Raw genomic sequence first — 17,835 nt, forward strand, 5'->3', positions numbered from 1 at the left:
AGTCTCCAAGCTGTGATGATTGCACACAAGGTGGGGTGCACTGCTGTGCATTAACAATGTTCACACGTGAAAATGATGATATGGCAAGTTGAGTAGTAATCCCAATTATTAATGTCCATTTTATCCTGTTTCCAGAAGAGCTTAAGTATCACAGAGCACCAACCCAGAACCCTTGGGGCAGAAACAGACCTCGCTTCCTAAGCATATACAGAGACAATGGAAATATCTCAAATTAAATATCACATACATGTTCATATTTCATTTAATGCAGTTAACTTGGTGTTGGAATGCGATGGAACAGAATCTACTGTATAAACCCATCAGGAAAGGTTTTTAAATGAGTTGGGTATCTGTAAACATGTTAATCTGCATTTTGCAGAAGGATTTAGGTTGAAAATTGAGAACCTACATCCTTCCCTTTTACTAACTGTCATGCATGAAGCAGACTCAAGTTCTCAACCCCATGGGTACTGATGTGCGTAGAACCCTGTGCTGTGAATGCCTCTCCCTCCCACCCCACCCCCACCCCCACTGCTCCAGGCATCTAGGTGGAGAAGGCAAGCTTAATGCTGCAGCTGGAGTAGCCCTCATCACTGGCCATGCTCTGCAGGCTGCTGTGGTCATCGAGGTCGCTGGTACTGGTTGTGCTCACACTGTCCATTTCTCCATGGGAGAACTCTGTGCTTTCTACGTCCACCTCAATCTCTTCTACACAAACACACAGGGACACAGGAAAAAAAAAAACACTGTCAGGACCAAACCCATGTAACAAAACAGAATCAGCCTGTTTCTGTTACTGATTTTCACAGCTCAATGATACATAATACATATACAAGTGAATTACTGTTGGTAACCACGGTAGGGAATTAACAATTAACAACTGTTGAATTGTACCACAAACATTGCTGTCAACACAGTCTATTGGTGAATGAATAAATGGTGAAATCAGGTTGGAGCACAGTACAGAAACACTATAGAATGAATGTTATGTGCCAGTGTGACCTCAGTAAGCGTTAGCGGTCAGGAGCGTACCTCGATCTGAATCGGAGTGGTCAGAGCACAGGGTAGAGCCCAGGCTGTCCACGTGTATCCGCTCCCCGTCCTGGATCCCCCGGAGCTGCTCCAGCTGTCTCTGTAAGTACCGCTGCTTCCGCTGCAGGGTCTCCAGCTGGTACTCACTCCTACGCTCAGTCTCTTCAAGTTTCTGCAAGAGAAGCAATACTCAGCTAACCGACATCTCAGCGGCTCTGCAAAAGGACAGGCGCGTAAGAATTTCTCTTGTCCTGTAAATAGCTGGACCCTTTTGTTTTCTCTTATAGAAGTATAGTAAAACATGAAAAGTTTGCTGCAAATAAATGTTTTTTCACTTTTATTACAAATCCACAAAATACACATGCTGCAAAATGTGCATAATTACTTAGTTCAGTTTATGTAGTATATGTGTAGTTTACAGGTGTTGATGTAAATATATCCGTAGTGAGACATATGCAAAGTTGCCACAGATATTTCCTGTTTTACAGTATGTGGGTATATCATTATTCTATTTTTGCTACATAAAGACACAAGGAATTCAGTTTCAGTTACAGTATAAATAACCTTTTATTGATTTAGTCATGGGTTTGTTCAGAGCCGGTTACACCAGCTTCACAGAAGCCAAGTGAACCTACTGAAATGAAACTGAAACAGGTATGGTACTGGCAAATACAGTAACTACCTCTTCATGATGCATGCTGTGTCAGTATGTTCCTTTAGCCACAAACATATAGCTGGGTTGATCCTCATCATGAGTTGTGCTGATAAGGTCGGGAATTTCCTCATTCTATGCTTACATGTGTTATCTTTAAGGTTATTATAACAAGTTCATACCTTAATATGTGCTTTGGCTTTGTTGAGTAACCCCAGTGTTGTGTGCCTGTTGCAGTCTGGTCCCAGTGGTATAAGTGCCTTAAGTCGCTCCAAACACAGTCGGAGGTGTGCTCGTCTACAAGGTGAAATAGAAATCATGAATCTAAGCATACGCAGGCAGTGTTTCTATGCGTCTCTGATCAGGTTTACATAGAGACGCGCAAGAATAACAGACTGGAAACAAGAACAAAAGTAATCCCTTAAATATTATTCACAATCATTTGAAAACTGACACTAATCTGTACGAAGATATGAATATATGATGACAGTGTTTAACTATGATACAGCTAAATAATTTAAAGCTAAAGCTATCTGTTTAGGGTTTAACCAATCATGCCTTTCATATGAACATGTCCTTGCCACTACCTAAAATCAGCCCTTATTTACTGTAGTAGATCAATGTGCACGAACAAACACAAAACTTGAAAATGAAAAGAAATGCTTGCTGATGATTGTCTAACACGACCATCCTTGCAAAGGAGATCCAAATCTAAACGTGTGGTTCCCTGGTACAGTCGCAAACAATTCAATCAAATCATATTGTTAGTTAGTCGCCTGCCTCTCCCTTATCTGAACCCTGATCAGGCTGTAGCTTTCTACAAGCCCACACTTGCTAGTGTTGACCGATCACTGCAGACTGCGTTTCAAAGCCAGGCTCACTCCTTTCTCTCACACACGCATGCACACACAGCCTGGTTATTCAACATCGTTAGCGTTCCTGTCAAGGGGAAAGTGCACAGAGAGTTAAATGCTTAAACGGTTATTCATGTTTTGGCACCTGTACCCTGGAACAGAACACTGATTGAAGCTTATATCTGTTCCTAACTATACTACAACAAGAGACCCTCCAACCCTTTACTCCTTCAGAGCCGAGGAAAAAGGTTCACGCTGTACCCTTGTTTAAATGTGATTTTATTTGTATAAAGAAACAATAATATTGTGCTTCATCAACAGTTGCATAATATACAGAGGAGATTAGCATTAAATAACCCCCAAGTTGTGTGATGAATGATGGCAGGGCATTATTACAAGGCCCAATCAAGTTTTATGAACTGCTTTTAAAGCAAGTTACAAGTGAGCCTTTTGTGAGTGGGTGAGTGGGAGAGTCACACAGATCAACGGTGCAGTGTATGTATTGATTAATCCTGCCTGATTCATGCAAGCTCTGTAGGCTTCATTCATCAATTCTACTTACAGTATAGCACATATCAAACACAATTACCCAAACCCCCAGTCACCGTAGAGACCCAAGACAGTTAAAGGGAGTAACCAAGGAAACAGTGAAATCCTGAATGCTTACAGGCAAGAGGGAATTGAAATGAAGCTACCGGTATACAAACTACAGCGATTGATGAGTTCAGGGAGTAAAACAACATTTACTATTTCAAACTCAACACAACCCATGTGTTATAAGGTACCACATGGGAACTCTCTGTGTACAGACAGCTACACACTTCTTAAAGGCTCTAAAACATCACATATAGAGAACTGCGAGCTGTTATTCTCTGTGGAGCCAAAAAGAACAAGGAAGGGGGGCTTCACTGTATGTAGGTGTGTGTATCTGCTCATACTGTAGCAGTTACATAACAAATAGCTGGCATGTTCCCTATGCCCTTTGTCTGGAAAGCAGTTTTAGCTGCAAGAAAGCAGATAACATTGTATTTGAGGGTCAGCACCCATAGTGGAGCACAAGCATACTACAGTATGTGCTTACATCCCATGAAATGAAGCTCTTTTCCAGAGTGGAAGAGTGAGAAAGACCACAATCAGCAGAAGAATAAAATATAGAGAAGCCCTGTAATGCAATATGAAATATCCTAGGAGTAAACATGTGTGTTGTGGTTAAGTGTGTTGTTAATGTTTATTTTATTTTACTAAACCAGCATACCATTTTTGTTTTGTATTCTGGCTTGAGTATTTACACTGATTAAAGTAATTAGCCTAAATGTTTGTTTTTTACCTAGTATAGGCTACTGCTTCTTGCCTGCTAGCAACTCTGACCAACTTTTAGTCACAGGGGCTCTTCGATTTAGCTGTTTTACAATATTACAGTATTTACTGAATCCCAGATTGGCCTCTGCTATTGTTAGTTTCTGGCACAATGAAATCCCTAGTACAATCTTGTTTTATTTATTAAAAGAAAAGACATTTCCTGCACTCTGCAGTATAAACACAACCTCCCCAACAGAAAGGGCTTCCTCTTGCTTTTCCCTGGCAGGTCCCACAAGGTTGCTCCTGCTGTTGTGCTTGGGTATTGTGGTTCCACAGTCCCCTGGCTCAGAGCTCTCCGGTCACATGCTACCCTGTGGACACAGCAACTCAGCAGTGCAGAGACCTCAGCCAAGCACTCTCTGTGCCCATTGCAAACCATTCCAGATAGCTCTCCTATAGCTGCGCCATTTCTCACTGGAAATCAAGTTTAACTTTAACATTACAATCACACTGTCCGACAACTGCAAATAAACAGGAATACGCTAGTTAAACTGGCAACATGTGCTTTGCTTAAATATCAAACTAGAAGTGCAAAGAAACTTCTACTTCAACCCTGTATGTGATCCCTGAGGGTTGTGTTGACTACGGCTTGGCTCAGGTCAATACTTAAAGCAGACGTGTTTCAGGACCAGCATCTGATAAAATGATAAGCGCTGCACAACGTATCTGTTCAATTATTCTAAAACTACCAGGATTACTGCTTACACTACATGCATGTCTGTAGACTAGTCAGCAGTGCTGATACATCCAACAAGATGTTTCCATCACACTGAAGTGTCTCCAACTGTTTCTGTTAAGGTTAAAGATCAGGACACAATAATTAGAGCGTCCTGCAATAAATCTGTTTGTTGCGCATAAACATGTAGGCATGCGAGACACTAGTAATTAGGCTTAGTGTGCACTTTGGAAACTCGTATCAGCACTTCCCATAGAAAAGGTATCACTTTCTTCAAAGTTTTTTAAAACAGCAGATTAAACAAAATGCGATTAAAGACAGAAAACCTTTCTGAAGATTAAGCTACCCACAACCACACACAAATTCTAGGATGCGTGTCTTTATTTTGTCAAAAGATTTAACTGTGCTGGATGTGACAGTGTTTCAGAACATGTGCAAATTCTCTTCACCGGATACATTTTTACCCCCTAAAGACATTTTAAATTGCCAGGATTCAAAACAACTGTTGCCCCCTCCAATAATAATAACTGCATGATAACTAGCTAAATTAAATATTTTCAGTGCAGTTTCCACTGTACAGTACTCAACAGGTGTTCCCCGTGTATATATATGAGTCCATGCATAATGATTCTTTTGTGCAGTATTTGTAGAGGCCTGTAATTCAGGCATTAGAAGAACAATTGGAGTGTTGTTTTTGTCTGTTTCTCGGCAGACTGAAGTTCCTTGTGTGATTTTTGTGCTGAAGCCCCATCGCTCCCACATGATACAGCCCTGTGGTTAGGTGGTCACATGATTAGCTCATAGTTCCCCAGAAACCACAGACTAAACAGATTAATACCTCTACACCCGATGTGGAATACAATACAATATTCTCCCTTACTTCTATAATATGCATTTGCCCAAGTGGAACTTTGCATGGGCCATTAGCAAATACAAGCTAGATGTGAATTACAGTAAAAAGACCCTTTTTTAAGGGTGCTATTGTTTAGCATTAAGTGTTTAAAAATGTCATTTAAGGTTTAACATCCTAGTCCAATATGTACTGTAATGTGTATAACTGAGACTGCTTTATAACAATGGCTCTTTAGCTCAGTCCAAACAATAAGTTCTATGGTGTAGTTTCCCCAGGCCAAGAGTGACACATTTTGCATCAATACCATGCTTTTTACTAAACCCTCTGCAAGGAAAGTGCATTGCCAGTGATGTGCGTCAGTGACTACAAATGGAACTAGAAAGGCGGTTTTCAATGCAGACTGTGCCGAAGCATTGACAGCTGTGTGGCAGCACAACCCACTGAGCCCCGTCACTAACACATGGATTAGCCGACACGTGCAGCGGCTTTAATCTACTGGAGTGCAGACCCCAAGCTTTCACTCGCTTAACCCTTTACAAGAACAAAGGCCACAATCAGGCTTCCCGTGGCAATGCACAAAGGATTAGGGGTATTGCTCAGGAGTTTCCCACAATGGGAACAGTACCTCTTTGAAAAAGACCATGAATGTTCAAAGTGCTTGTCAATAAAACTACAATTTTCTAAACAGAAAGGTATCTGCTTTTAAAAACTGATGGGAAATAAATGTAAAAACTAATAAGTAACAGCACTCTAAAGCTGGTCAACACTGGTCTATTCTGCAAATCACAGAAAAAAATAGCAGTTTGTGCTCACAAAGAACAAAACACAATGCAAACTCATTTTCCTCCCCTACGCAGCACTGTTTCTAAGCACAGTAATACGCAAGGACAGTAAATAGTTTGCAAATACCAGTTGACAGAGAGACTTTTTTTTTCAGTAGGTGGTGCGAGGCTTTTTCTTAAAGAATAGCTCTATTTGTTTATCTCAATATCTGTGTGTGTATGAGCATGCATAGCCTATATATAGCTGTGTGTGCCTTTGTGAATTTCAGTTTATTCACTTACATTTTTTTCTCAGTTATCAGCTCTAAAATAATGACCCCCAATACAGAACCTCACCCTCTCCAATCTCCAATTCTCATGCTAGCTACTCAGACTGGATAAGCTGTGGTCAGCTCTGGAGAAACGTGCTCTGACATGCATTTTACCAACCAAAGATCAGGCCAAATAAGCACATTTTCAGAGCCAAGAAAAGCTTACAAGGCGTCACGTTGTACAGAACAAATAGTTCCAGTTTCATGTAACTGGTCACAGTGCCTGAATATCCTCTAGGAACAGGCTGTGCTCAACTCTGCATCCTGCTCTTCTACTTTCACAAGCCTCATAAACTACAGTGCTGAATGCTCTGCTCAGAGTTCATTCTACTGTGTGCGTCTGGGCCAGCTCTTACACAGCTTCTATGACCACAATATAATCATAATAATAATAATAAAGTTAAGAGAAATCTCCTTCGAGGGAAATCCACAAAAATAATAAAGTACTTCTTTTTTTTAAAATCAGCCTACATTTTAGAGTTATGGTTTATAATCCTAAAGGAAATTATGTTCTTCTTAGTAAAGCAAAACTGTTTTTCTTTGTAAGATTATACTTCAAGTGTGTCACTGTGTGGGCATGCAGAATCATTCTCCTGCTGATTAGAGGAAAAGCCTATACACATGTGCTGAAAGCTTTGCAAGTCCAATAAAAGATATCCAGTGTGTCCCCAACAGAGACGGTTTTATTATTATTATTATTATTATTATTATTATTATTATTATTATTATTATTATTATTATTATTATTATTATTATTTATTTCTTAGCAGACACCCTTATCCGGGGGTACTTACAGTCGTAAACAAAAATACATTTCAAGGTTTTATCCCCCATTCCTGTCCCATGGCCTTTCCCTTCCATACCAATTTATTCTTTTTTTTTTTTTTTGCCCTGGTCTGGTCGTTCCAGGAAGTACCTCAAGATTAGGGAGCGTGGAGACTGATGGCTAAAGGAAAAGGCGCGTACTGAATGACAGTCCACTCTTCCTGCAGCAGAGATTGAGATTTAGATATTATCTCTACAGGAAATGGTTGCTGATAGGTTTACACCTGATTGCTTCTAAACTGATGCCAGTGTAATTATAATTTTGACATCTACACTTTTTTAAAGTAAGACTGCTGCAAGTATCTTCTGATATCCCACAGTAAAGGTTACACCGAGAGAAACTAACAGGAATATGACTATTCTGACTTTTGGATCAAATTATGTGTACGTATTGTCCATAAAAGTCTTTGTTGCTTTAAAAAAAAAAAGAAAAACACAAGAAAAAAGGGTGGTGACAAGAGAATGATTTGCAATGTGCATGACCTGCCTGCATATTGATAAAAACAGGAATTGTGCCAGAGTAGGACACAGTTTGATGAACTGCTTTATGGATTCACTGACCTGAATTTGCCCTTTAGAGAGAATAAATACAATCCCCTCAGTCTTTCCAAACATATACGATCTGAGATAATGACTCTAGTGAATTGCTGGCACAGTCAATTTTTCATGTACAACCCTAATAAAAAAAAAGTAAAATACTCTGTTGAAGATGTGTTATCAGATCATTAACAGGAATGCAGTAAGACCAAAACAAGAACAACATATCTTTCATCTCCCATTCTACCGTGCAGAACAATGTACTGATGTCTTTTGAAGTGTGCGCCATCCTTTCAAACACGACTGCTGTAGTGACCCAAGATGCAGGTGTCGATAGGCACAGGAGCATGCCAACGCTTCACAGCACATGTTTTGGAGTTGTGCAGTGGGATTAGGTAATACAGTATCCTTGTTTGTTGAATGGACTAGATGCTTTACCTCTACTCACAGATGCTAGACTATTTATTTGGTGATCAAGTGGCAAACCATTACAAATCACATGACTGCTGCATTTATAACTGGACTGTTACCTTTCAGGGAAACAGGCAAAAATCCATACATACCAGCTTATCTCTTCCCAGCCTTAATAATTTGGAAGAGTATACAGATATTAATAATAATTAAAAAAAAATAAAAAATAGATGGCACATCAGTAGGATTAGCAACATGCCACGCTTGCATAAAAGGATGCTTTAAACATAAGAGATGTATTATAGCGCTGAATGCTTTAAACTCAATAGAATGCAACACTCTGGTGTACAGCGAATTATAAAACACTTCTGACTTCAAACTGAGCTTTGCAATACAGTACCTGCAACTATCAGTTACTGCAGAGCTTGCTGTTTTGCAAGGAGTTCTGTATTGAGAATGTGACTTAAGTAATGGATATTGAATGCATATTAAACACTGCTTGATAAGCATTGTGACGGGGTATGCCGCCCCTATATTTATTTGTATTATTATTTAAATGTACTGTTTTGTGCTTTATTATTGTTCGGCAGCATCCATCTAACCTCGTGCAGAATGTGGCCATCTCCAAATTGATTAAGTGATTACTAATTTGGAGATGGCAATGTACATAAAAGCACATCAGCCTCATAAGGTGGAGAGGGTTAAGAGGAGAGAGAGAGAGAGAGAGAGAGAGAGAGAGAGAGAGAGAGAGAGAGAGAGAGAGAGAGATAGAGAGAGAGAGAGAGAGAGCGAGAGAGAGAGGCAGCATGCGCTATCAAGGTAAACAATTGCTACTCGTGCTGGGGACAGACCAGCATGATATTTGTTTATATTTGTATATTTGCTTTGGCCATTGTGCCGTTTGTTTTGTGTGTTTCTGTTTGTTTGATTTATTTAATAAACACGAGCCCAGCGCTTCACCCGCAGTACTATATCTGTTTACTTCCTGGTCTGTGACATCACCACCCAGCCATCCCTGACACAAGCATGTTTAAGGAAATATGGAGAGAGATAGCCTGATAAGTCTGTTCTAATTGCAGCAGATCTATACAGTCAGAAATATTGTCTCTGAAGTAAACTGTTCCTTTTTGTTTTAATAAGGGGACACTCAAGATGTTTTCTCCATTGTGAAAGTCTATCACAACCTGCAGTACAACTGAAAACATATTCCATCAATGACTACAATTATTGTCCCAACTAAAAAAACAAAAAAAAACAAATGCAAGTTAAATTTTATTCTATTCTCCTACAGTAGATTTATTTGAAATAATCCCCTTTGTCAGGGCATTAAAAGGTACAATAAAAAAAACAAGACACTGGAGTGAAAATAAGACCACATGCTTAAAACTAAGCTGACTTAGTTTCACTTCCAGCTGGCACTGATACCCTTGGAACATGAAACCTAAGTAACGATGGCCTGACCCAATCACAGGTTAATGAGTCAAGGGAAAAAGGCAATGGCATACAGATTAGCTCTATATCTAGGTCACATTTTACTTTCAGTTCTAATAGCTTGTTGCTGCTTAATAAGTACAACAGATACAAACAAACCAATAAACTGTTTTTTTTCTTTACATATCCTGTTGCTAAATTGATACCCTTGCCCAGCTTTATTAATGTCACCAAGGATCCTAAGAACACATAGTTAGTTTTTTTTTTGTTTTTTTTAGATATAAACCACTCACCTGTTCTTTTCTAATTCGTTGTGTGTAGACCTGCATGAAAAATAAATAGGTATTAGAGATATCTAGGTATTGGAAAAGTGCAAGAGCAGTCTTATACAATAAGCTCAGGATGTGGCTCTGTCTTACTGATCTCTAATATTGGAGAGCACCAGAAAGTCCACATGATAACTACAGTCTGACGCTGCATCAATGCTTTTCAGTGTTGTTATTGACACTGATAAACAATCAATGTAAATGTATTTCAGTGTAAAGCAGAGCACAGCCTCTGTACATTAAACGTTGCTTCTTTACACAGTGTGCTATTTTAGATACTTAGACATTTCAACAATGTGTTTTTCTAGCTGCTTACAGTAATATAATTTATTTCTTCCATATGATTTGTTCATTTAAACAAATAAAGCTGCATTGTGCTGCCCCTTTAAAGAAGCCACCTCATCACATTTTACTGCTTTTAAACCCTCTGACCTATATGAGGCAGCAGGCTCTGCACCACTCCTAGATTTACTGTACAGAAAAGCCTTGTTTAAGTCTGCTCAAGCCAGTGTAGTGTTAATAATATAAAGTGAATCAGCTGGTCCACCAACAGCTCCTTTGTATAGCAACATTCTGAAAGACAACAAGCACTCCTGGGGGGTAAACCAATTTGAACCTTTCTGAGAAAGTAATTTTAAAATCCAGATCCCATGTGCTTGTTAGCTCTAAAATGACACAATTACATACAGTAATTTGAAAATTTTTGTACTCTAAAATGACACGACAGGTTAAGGTGCAGTGGTTCCCTCACAGGGTTTACAACCTCACATATCACCCGTTTACTAACCGAATTAGTCACTGTTTAGAATGGCCTCTTGTTAGGAAATTGACTGAGGGTGCTGGACATGTTAACGATCGGAGAACCGAGGGAAAGGAAGGATTATCCTAACCGAATTAGTCACTGTTTAGACTGGCCTCTTGTTAGGAAATTGACTGAGGGCGCTGGACATGTTAACGATTGGAGAACCGAGGGAAAGGAAGGATTATCCTAACCGAATTAGTCACTGTTTAGACTGGCCTCTTGTTAGGAAATTGACTGAGGGCGCTGGACATGTTAACGATCGGAGAACCGAGGGAAAGGAAGGATTATTCATTTACAGAGGTACCATCAGTGTCACAACAACACAGTCACCACCAAATTATAAATAATGCCTGATTTTGCTTTTACTTGGGCATTGTCTATAACATCTCAAGCTTATGCAGTCCATATGATTTATAACAGCCGAATGTGAACATTTTGATAAAAAAAAGAAAGAAAAAAAATTCATGATTTTTTCCAAGTTATGCACTTGGAGTATCATCATTCAATGTACTATCAGATGACAGGAACAATCACTTTGAACAGAAATGGAGACTCACTGAGCCACGAAATATAACAGGAACTAGTATGAGGTGCAATTTAGAAAAATGCTCTTTATTTATTGTTAGTATTGCTCTGTTTCTAGTACTTAATCCTTATATTTATTTGTACACTAATAATAATAATAATAATAATAATAATAATAATAACCAGGCTAATAAAATACAAAGAATGAGAAACAAAACTGAAACCTGTCTTCGAATGTTTATAGTAGTTGCCAATAAGGACATTTCAAAATAAAAGTATACCATTAAATATAGCATTTAACGTACTTTCATTATCGACCAGTCACAACATTAACGGCTTTGCTTAGGGCTAATGTTACGATGCATTAAGTTGTAGAAACACATAAGCACTCATAATGTTGCTGCAGGCGGTTTGACAATCAGCTGATGAGAGCTCAGGCTCGAGACAGGTTTCCCCTCCCCCAAAGCAAACTGAAACATAATCCGTTGAACAGCGGAATATAAAAACTGAAACCAACATACTTCACGAAAGCATTACTGTATCAATAAACCACATAACACATGACAACTGGTTTAACACTGTCGTGATCCCTTTCGTAATAAACGTGTGTATGTGGAAATAGTGTACCCGGATTATTATTTACCAAAAACGAGTCTAATGTGAGGGCAATAACACATGAAAACAAATTTTTCCTATTTACCACGATATTTCGACAATGGTTCCTGTACCTAACACCAGAATAACAATTCTAAATAAATAAACACGAAAATACATAAAGAAATACATAAACACTACATTATATGATGATGTTTGCTTACCTGTTGTCATTGCTGCTAGATTTTTTATTCCTGAATTTTCGTTGTCTTTGATAGTTTGAGTTCTGACTAGAAGGACATGTTGATGCATATCCGTGTTCGCATTCTGGAGGAAAAATAAATTAATTAAAAAAAAGCTTATAAATTAGCTTACAAAATAAAGACTGTTGGATAGTTATTAACAGAATATCACAAAAACAAACTAACATGGCGTTTCTGATAGCTTGTTAGAGCTATACGATGTAAATTAGCTCTTCAGTCATTTGTACCGTAATCTATATAATACATATTAAGAAATATTCACCTTAGCGCCTGAATATCGGTATCTAAAAAGATTATTACACCTATCGATTATATAACTGACATTTCAAATGCGAATTTCAAAGCATAGTTTAAATAGACAATTTATACAAAAGTATTAGAAAAATAAATGTCACTAGTTTTTAAATAAAATGTGATTTTTATTTTTTATTTTTTTTTTGCTTTCGTTACGTACCTCTCTCCCTCCTTTCTAAATATTCAGCAGCTTCCAGCAACCTCTGGATATTAATAAACTGCACTGCTGTCATTCTTACTTATTTCCCAAATATTAAAACGAGAATAACTGCGATCCTTACTGCTAACAATAAATACAACATCAATTGCCTTTGATATTGCTTAGTAAATCGGTCTTTTTTTAAAATAGTTTTCTGCTGTCAAGTATAAGTATAATATTGCTTCAGTGTTTTAAAAAGAAAGAGGATTAAAAGGAGAGATGTTTAGGCTTGCAAAAGTCCTACAAAAATACTAAATAAAAGATCATTAGAAATGCTATAAAATGTATATAAATGTTATAAAAAGCCCACAGCCTCTAATCCCTGCTGCCAGTCTCTGCTCCTCCCCCGGCTTGTTTACCAGGCTTTCCAGCTGAGGGGCGGAGACTCGTCTCAAGCTCGCCCGCAATGTTCTCTGGGACTTGACGTTCTTTTACCCACTCTTTTAAAGAGACAGTCTTTGTGCATTTGCAGTCTTAAACGCACGCACGTTTTTAAATGTACTGTACATATATTTTTGTTTATCCCTCTAACAATATATGTGGCACAGAACATATTTGCGAATTCGTTATTGGGAAACGTCTAAAGCCAGCAGGATTGGTATGATTGTATACTCTTCTCAGGATGCTTATGTGTCGATAGATAAAGACTGGACGGAAATACTCGATACAGCATTTTCCCGTGTCACTAAAGAAAACATCTGACAACAGTACCCACATCGATCATTCAAACTACTTTGTCCCCTGATAAACTTATATGAATAGAAAAAAAAACAACCCCACAGATACTGTGTCAAAAATGCTCAACACTGTGCAACATATTGCACCAGTAAAGAACAGATACAGTTTTAACATAACCCTTAACCTGACACAGCTATGTACATATTATATTGAATATATATATATATATATATATATATATATATATATATATATATATATATATATATATATATATATATATATATGGGTTACAGTAGTAATAATAACAATAATAACAATAATAATAATAATCATAATAATATTACAGTGTAGCGCCTGCAAAACAGACCTGTCACCCAAAACACACACACACACGCACACACACTGCGGGTCTGACACTCAGCATGTCCCTAAACCTGCACGCCAGTGTTCTGCGCTACGGTTTCCTTTAAGAAAGGCATGACGACCATTGCCCTGTAGTTTCCAGGAACCTCACGTTGCTCCAGTCTGTAAAAGCCCGGCCCAGCAACAAATAACGTCAAAGTATAAGACGAGAATGATTGGAGAAGAGCCTTGGTAAAAGCAGGTCCCGTGACCCTACTTTGACCAATCAGCATAGACGGGTTTGTTTCCATGTGGAAAGCATGTGAGACTCCTGCTGGGACCAGGAAGGGAGGCCTGTTGTTGCTTAGTAACAACTGTGTATGGTGCAGAGTGGTATTAATTTAGTTAGGTTATTATAAATCAAACCTGGATGTTACGTCTGATAAAAACGAAATTGTAAAATTGAATAAAACACTAGTTTGTCATGTAAAATATGATACTTGCATAAAACACGTCTGCTTTATTTATCTAGGCTATTTAAAAAAATGCAGTCCAGTTTTAGGATAATAATATAGCAAGGGATTTTGTTTAGGCCTAAAATAACGCTGCATGAAAACACTGAGCACTGTCAATAAAGAAACACAATTACATGCTGTATTAGCACGGCGCTGTCGCTTCCTCCTAATATGTATACTAAACATTAAGGAGTAGATCGTATGCATGGCATGTGATTTACAGACTGTTTTATTACATTATGATGATGATGATGATGATGATGATGATGATGATGATGATGATGATGATACTTGTGAACATTACAAATATGCACTGCTGTGAGTGAAATCGAGACCTGAGTTTACAACAGTAGGTCACGATTGCAGTACCAATACCATCTCCACATTAACGACGCTTCTGCTTGACTGAGGGATCTCTTCACTTAAAATTGTCCAATATATATATATATATATATATATATATATATATATATATATATATATATATATATATATATATATATATATGTGTGTGTGTGTGTGTGTGTGAAACAATTCAGCTATGTTTTTCTCCACTGATTCAGAAAGAAATACACGTACATTTTAATTAATCCAAATGTTCACGTATGCTAGGCATTAATTATTACGGTTAGATTTACATAAGTTACTGATTTTATTATCTGTTTTTAAGTTAATTTTGAAACCAAAATGTGCACAAACAAACCACAATTAATTAAAAACAACTAATTAAAGTTGCACAGTAGTGTATAAAGAGGGTATTGAGATTACTGCACTTATAGCATTCATTAGCGTGCCCTCCGCTGTCAAAGGTACTATGTGCATTGATTTTAATTAATGAATATAAAACAAACGTTATTTTCACACATGGTATGTTGAATCACACACTCTTACTTAAAGTCAATTTGCTAATTTATTCTGACAGCATGCATACGAACATCAAAACAAAATCATTAGCCTAAAATCTTACATGTTAAATAAACTGTTCCCTGCCGTTTCTAGGTTTTACATAATATCGTTAAACAACATATACATGCTTAAAATAAGAATATGTCTCTTGACTGGACGTAGACGAATTCAGCAGTTAAGTTTCCAACTAATTCCTTTGTTGTCTGTGTGAAGTTGGAGGTATGTACCTTTCTCTGTTTCTTTATTCGCTTTATTTAAACAGTAGTAATATTCAATACTTACTTCCACTTGGCTTCTCATTCCTTTCTATGTAATTGGCTGCCTTCAGCAGAACTTGCACATTTCTTAAGAAAGTGTCTATCTGGTCCAAAGCAGAGTCATCGCTGCGTACGATGCTATTTAAAGGACAGCAAGACACGTCTTCGGTCAAATCTTGCTGATCCATTGAAGTGTCCGACCCCGAGAAAACATCGTCAGTTTGTTGCTCCGTCCTTCGCCTTTCACGTCTAACCATGCTTTTTCTTTTTTAAACAAACAAATAAATAAGGAATTGTGAAAGTAAATCTTTGGTCTACTGCTGTTCTGTCCTCGTCTGGTGCTTTTTTTGTGTGAAGTCAGTGAATGAATGAGCGAAGGATCTGAGGGCATCCACATGGTCCTAATGCCTGTGGGTTAAAACCAACCCCTCCCTGTTTGAGTCAATGGATAGAACGGGCATTGGCGCCTCCGAATGTCATTTACCGCTCCGATCTGATTAACAAGCATTAGATCCAGTACCAAGAGTGGGCGCGCAGCGCTGCCTGTCTCTACAAACAATAAAGAAATGTATCAAATCAGCAGACGCTTGACTCACTGATTCTACAAGGCTGCCTTAGCAACACAAGAACCCGAACTGCAATAAACACACATTGAAAAGCGAACTTTCAAAATGAACTAATCCATAGGCTTAATATATATATATATATATATATATATATATATATATATATATATATATATATATATATATATATATATATATATATATATATAATAATTTGTGAAATACTTTTTTTCTATAGATTGTATTGTATTAGGTTATTTGGAGATTACATGCATGTAGTAAAGTTGCAGTATTCTCAAAGCCCATCGTTTAGATTCATTTTTTAGCAATTCCCTTACGCACAATATTAAAGGTCATAAATACTGACTGCCATTTACTATAAACTACCTGTAGACTAGGCTTCAAATACCCGTGGAAGACAGGTGTTAGGAGACCTGTCTCCTCTCTCCAGTGACTAGGTGCAGCCCGAGCTGGGGTACATTAATGGAACTGGTTTTTCAGCTTCATCTGTATTCTGCTGCTGTCCAGCTGTCCCCTCATCCGAAAAAAGAAGAAAAAAAAAAAAAACTTGCCCTTTCCAGTAGTAAAAACAAGAAATGAGTTTTTGGAAGAAACTGTGCTTACAGTGTGTATTGTTTATAATGCATTGAATTGCTTGTTGTTTTTGCTTAGCATTTCTATCCTACAGTATTATTATTTCTTAGCAGACGTCCTTATCCAGGGAGACTTACAATTGTTACAAAATATCACATTATTTTTTACATACAATTACATTACTTTTACATACAATTACCCATTTATACAGTTGGGTTTTTACTGGAGCAATCTAGGTAAAGTACCTTGCTCAAGGGTACAGCAGCAGTGTCCCCCACCTGGGATTGAACCCATGACCCTCCAGTCAAGAGTCCAGAGCCCTAACCACTACTCCACACTGCAGTATATCATAACACTGTCTATAGACAGGGTATTTATTGAGTAGTGTACATGGGAGCTGGTTGCTGCTGGGAAGTCATTTTCATGAACTTGTACCCTTTGTTTTTAATGCCTGTAGCATGTTGTTAAACAAACAGAATAAACCACAAACTCACCCCACCCTCTACAGCTGTAGAGATTTGCATTATTCTATCTAGAAATGTGGTGGACAGAAAGATTAACCTTTGCAATGCAGTCTGAACCCTGAGCATGCATCCACAGCAAAGCTCTGGGGAGCAACTGTTTTAAAGCTAACATCATATTTTTATCCATACCTACAGTGTTAAAATGCCTATGTCTCTTTTTACAATATGGAGGGTTGTGCAATCTTGTCTCATGGATTAGTATGGGAATTGGGCCAAGGGATCCAGACCTGATAAAATGAAGTACTACATTTGGAGGAGACACCAACACAGACTATGAACAGAGAACCAAACAGACTTAACAGAACAGCACACTGATCTACAGGGGCACCTTTTAAAGATCTCTTGGCATTCCCAACAGGTTTTTTTTTTTACCCATTCACGTGTCGAGCGAATAGTGCAGTTCACTTCCAGTCTCCGCCACATCAAAGGCAAATGAACCAGACTTTGGTGTGTGATGTACAGTTCACAGAAAGCTTTGGAAGTTCATTACACAGGAGGATCATTGAGACATTTACAGAAAAAACCAACCCTGATGAAACAGAAGAAAGAAGCTAGAGGACGTAAAGGCTCTTCAGATCTTCTCCGGTTTTGATCCATGCTCTTGGCTGACATTCAAGACTGCTGTAGGAACCAGGGCATATTGAACAATAGTTTATTGTCATAACAACAAAGCCTCTGCAGGTGAGGCGATGTTAACCATTCCAGCAGGGCTGAGGGATATCCT

General features: G+C 38.1%; 1 protein-coding gene across 2 annotated transcripts; it reads right to left on the minus strand.

The window, feature by feature from the left end:
• Nucleotides 1-522: 522 nt before the first annotated feature.
• mxi1 (max interactor 1, dimerization protein) lies at nucleotides 523-15,820 on the minus strand. 2 transcript variants are annotated; one of them, XM_034026992.3, is made up of 6 exons: nucleotides 15,453-15,820; nucleotides 12,195-12,297; nucleotides 10,017-10,046; nucleotides 1,867-1,981; nucleotides 1,033-1,204; nucleotides 523-708 (listed from the first exon to the last, which is right to left on the minus strand). In XM_034026992.3, exons 1-6 carry the CDS (start codon nucleotides 15,682-15,684, stop codon nucleotides 545-547), a joined length of 816 nt encoding a protein of 271 aa, XP_033882883.1. In that variant the 5' UTR covers nucleotides 15,685-15,820; the 3' UTR covers nucleotides 523-544. The 2 variants fall into 2 exon arrangements, with proteins under 2 accessions (XP_033882883.1, XP_033882884.1); XM_034026993.3 differs by lacking the exon at nucleotides 15,453-15,820 and adding an exon at nucleotides 12,688-13,074.
• Between the last annotated feature and the right edge of the window lie 2,015 nt (nucleotides 15,821-17,835).

Source organism: Acipenser ruthenus, chromosome 7 (assembly GCF_902713425.1).
Source record: "Acipenser ruthenus chromosome 7, fAciRut3.2 maternal haplotype, whole genome shotgun sequence".
NCBI classification, from domain to species: Eukaryota; Metazoa; Chordata; class Actinopteri; order Acipenseriformes; family Acipenseridae; genus Acipenser; species Acipenser ruthenus.

Coding starts and splice junctions, on each gene's coding strand:
- mxi1 (XM_034026992.3), bottom strand. CDS start 15,684: ATGGTTAGACGTGAAAGGCGAAGGACGGAGCAACAAACTGACGATGTT. Junction 10,047..12,194: donor TCTAGCAGCAATGACAACAG/GTAAGCAAACAT, acceptor TTTTTCATGCAG/GTCTACACACAACGAATTAG. Junction 1,982..10,016: donor AACGAATTAGAAAAGAACAG/GTGAGTGGTTTA, acceptor TTCACCTTGTAG/ACGAGCACACCTCCGACTGT.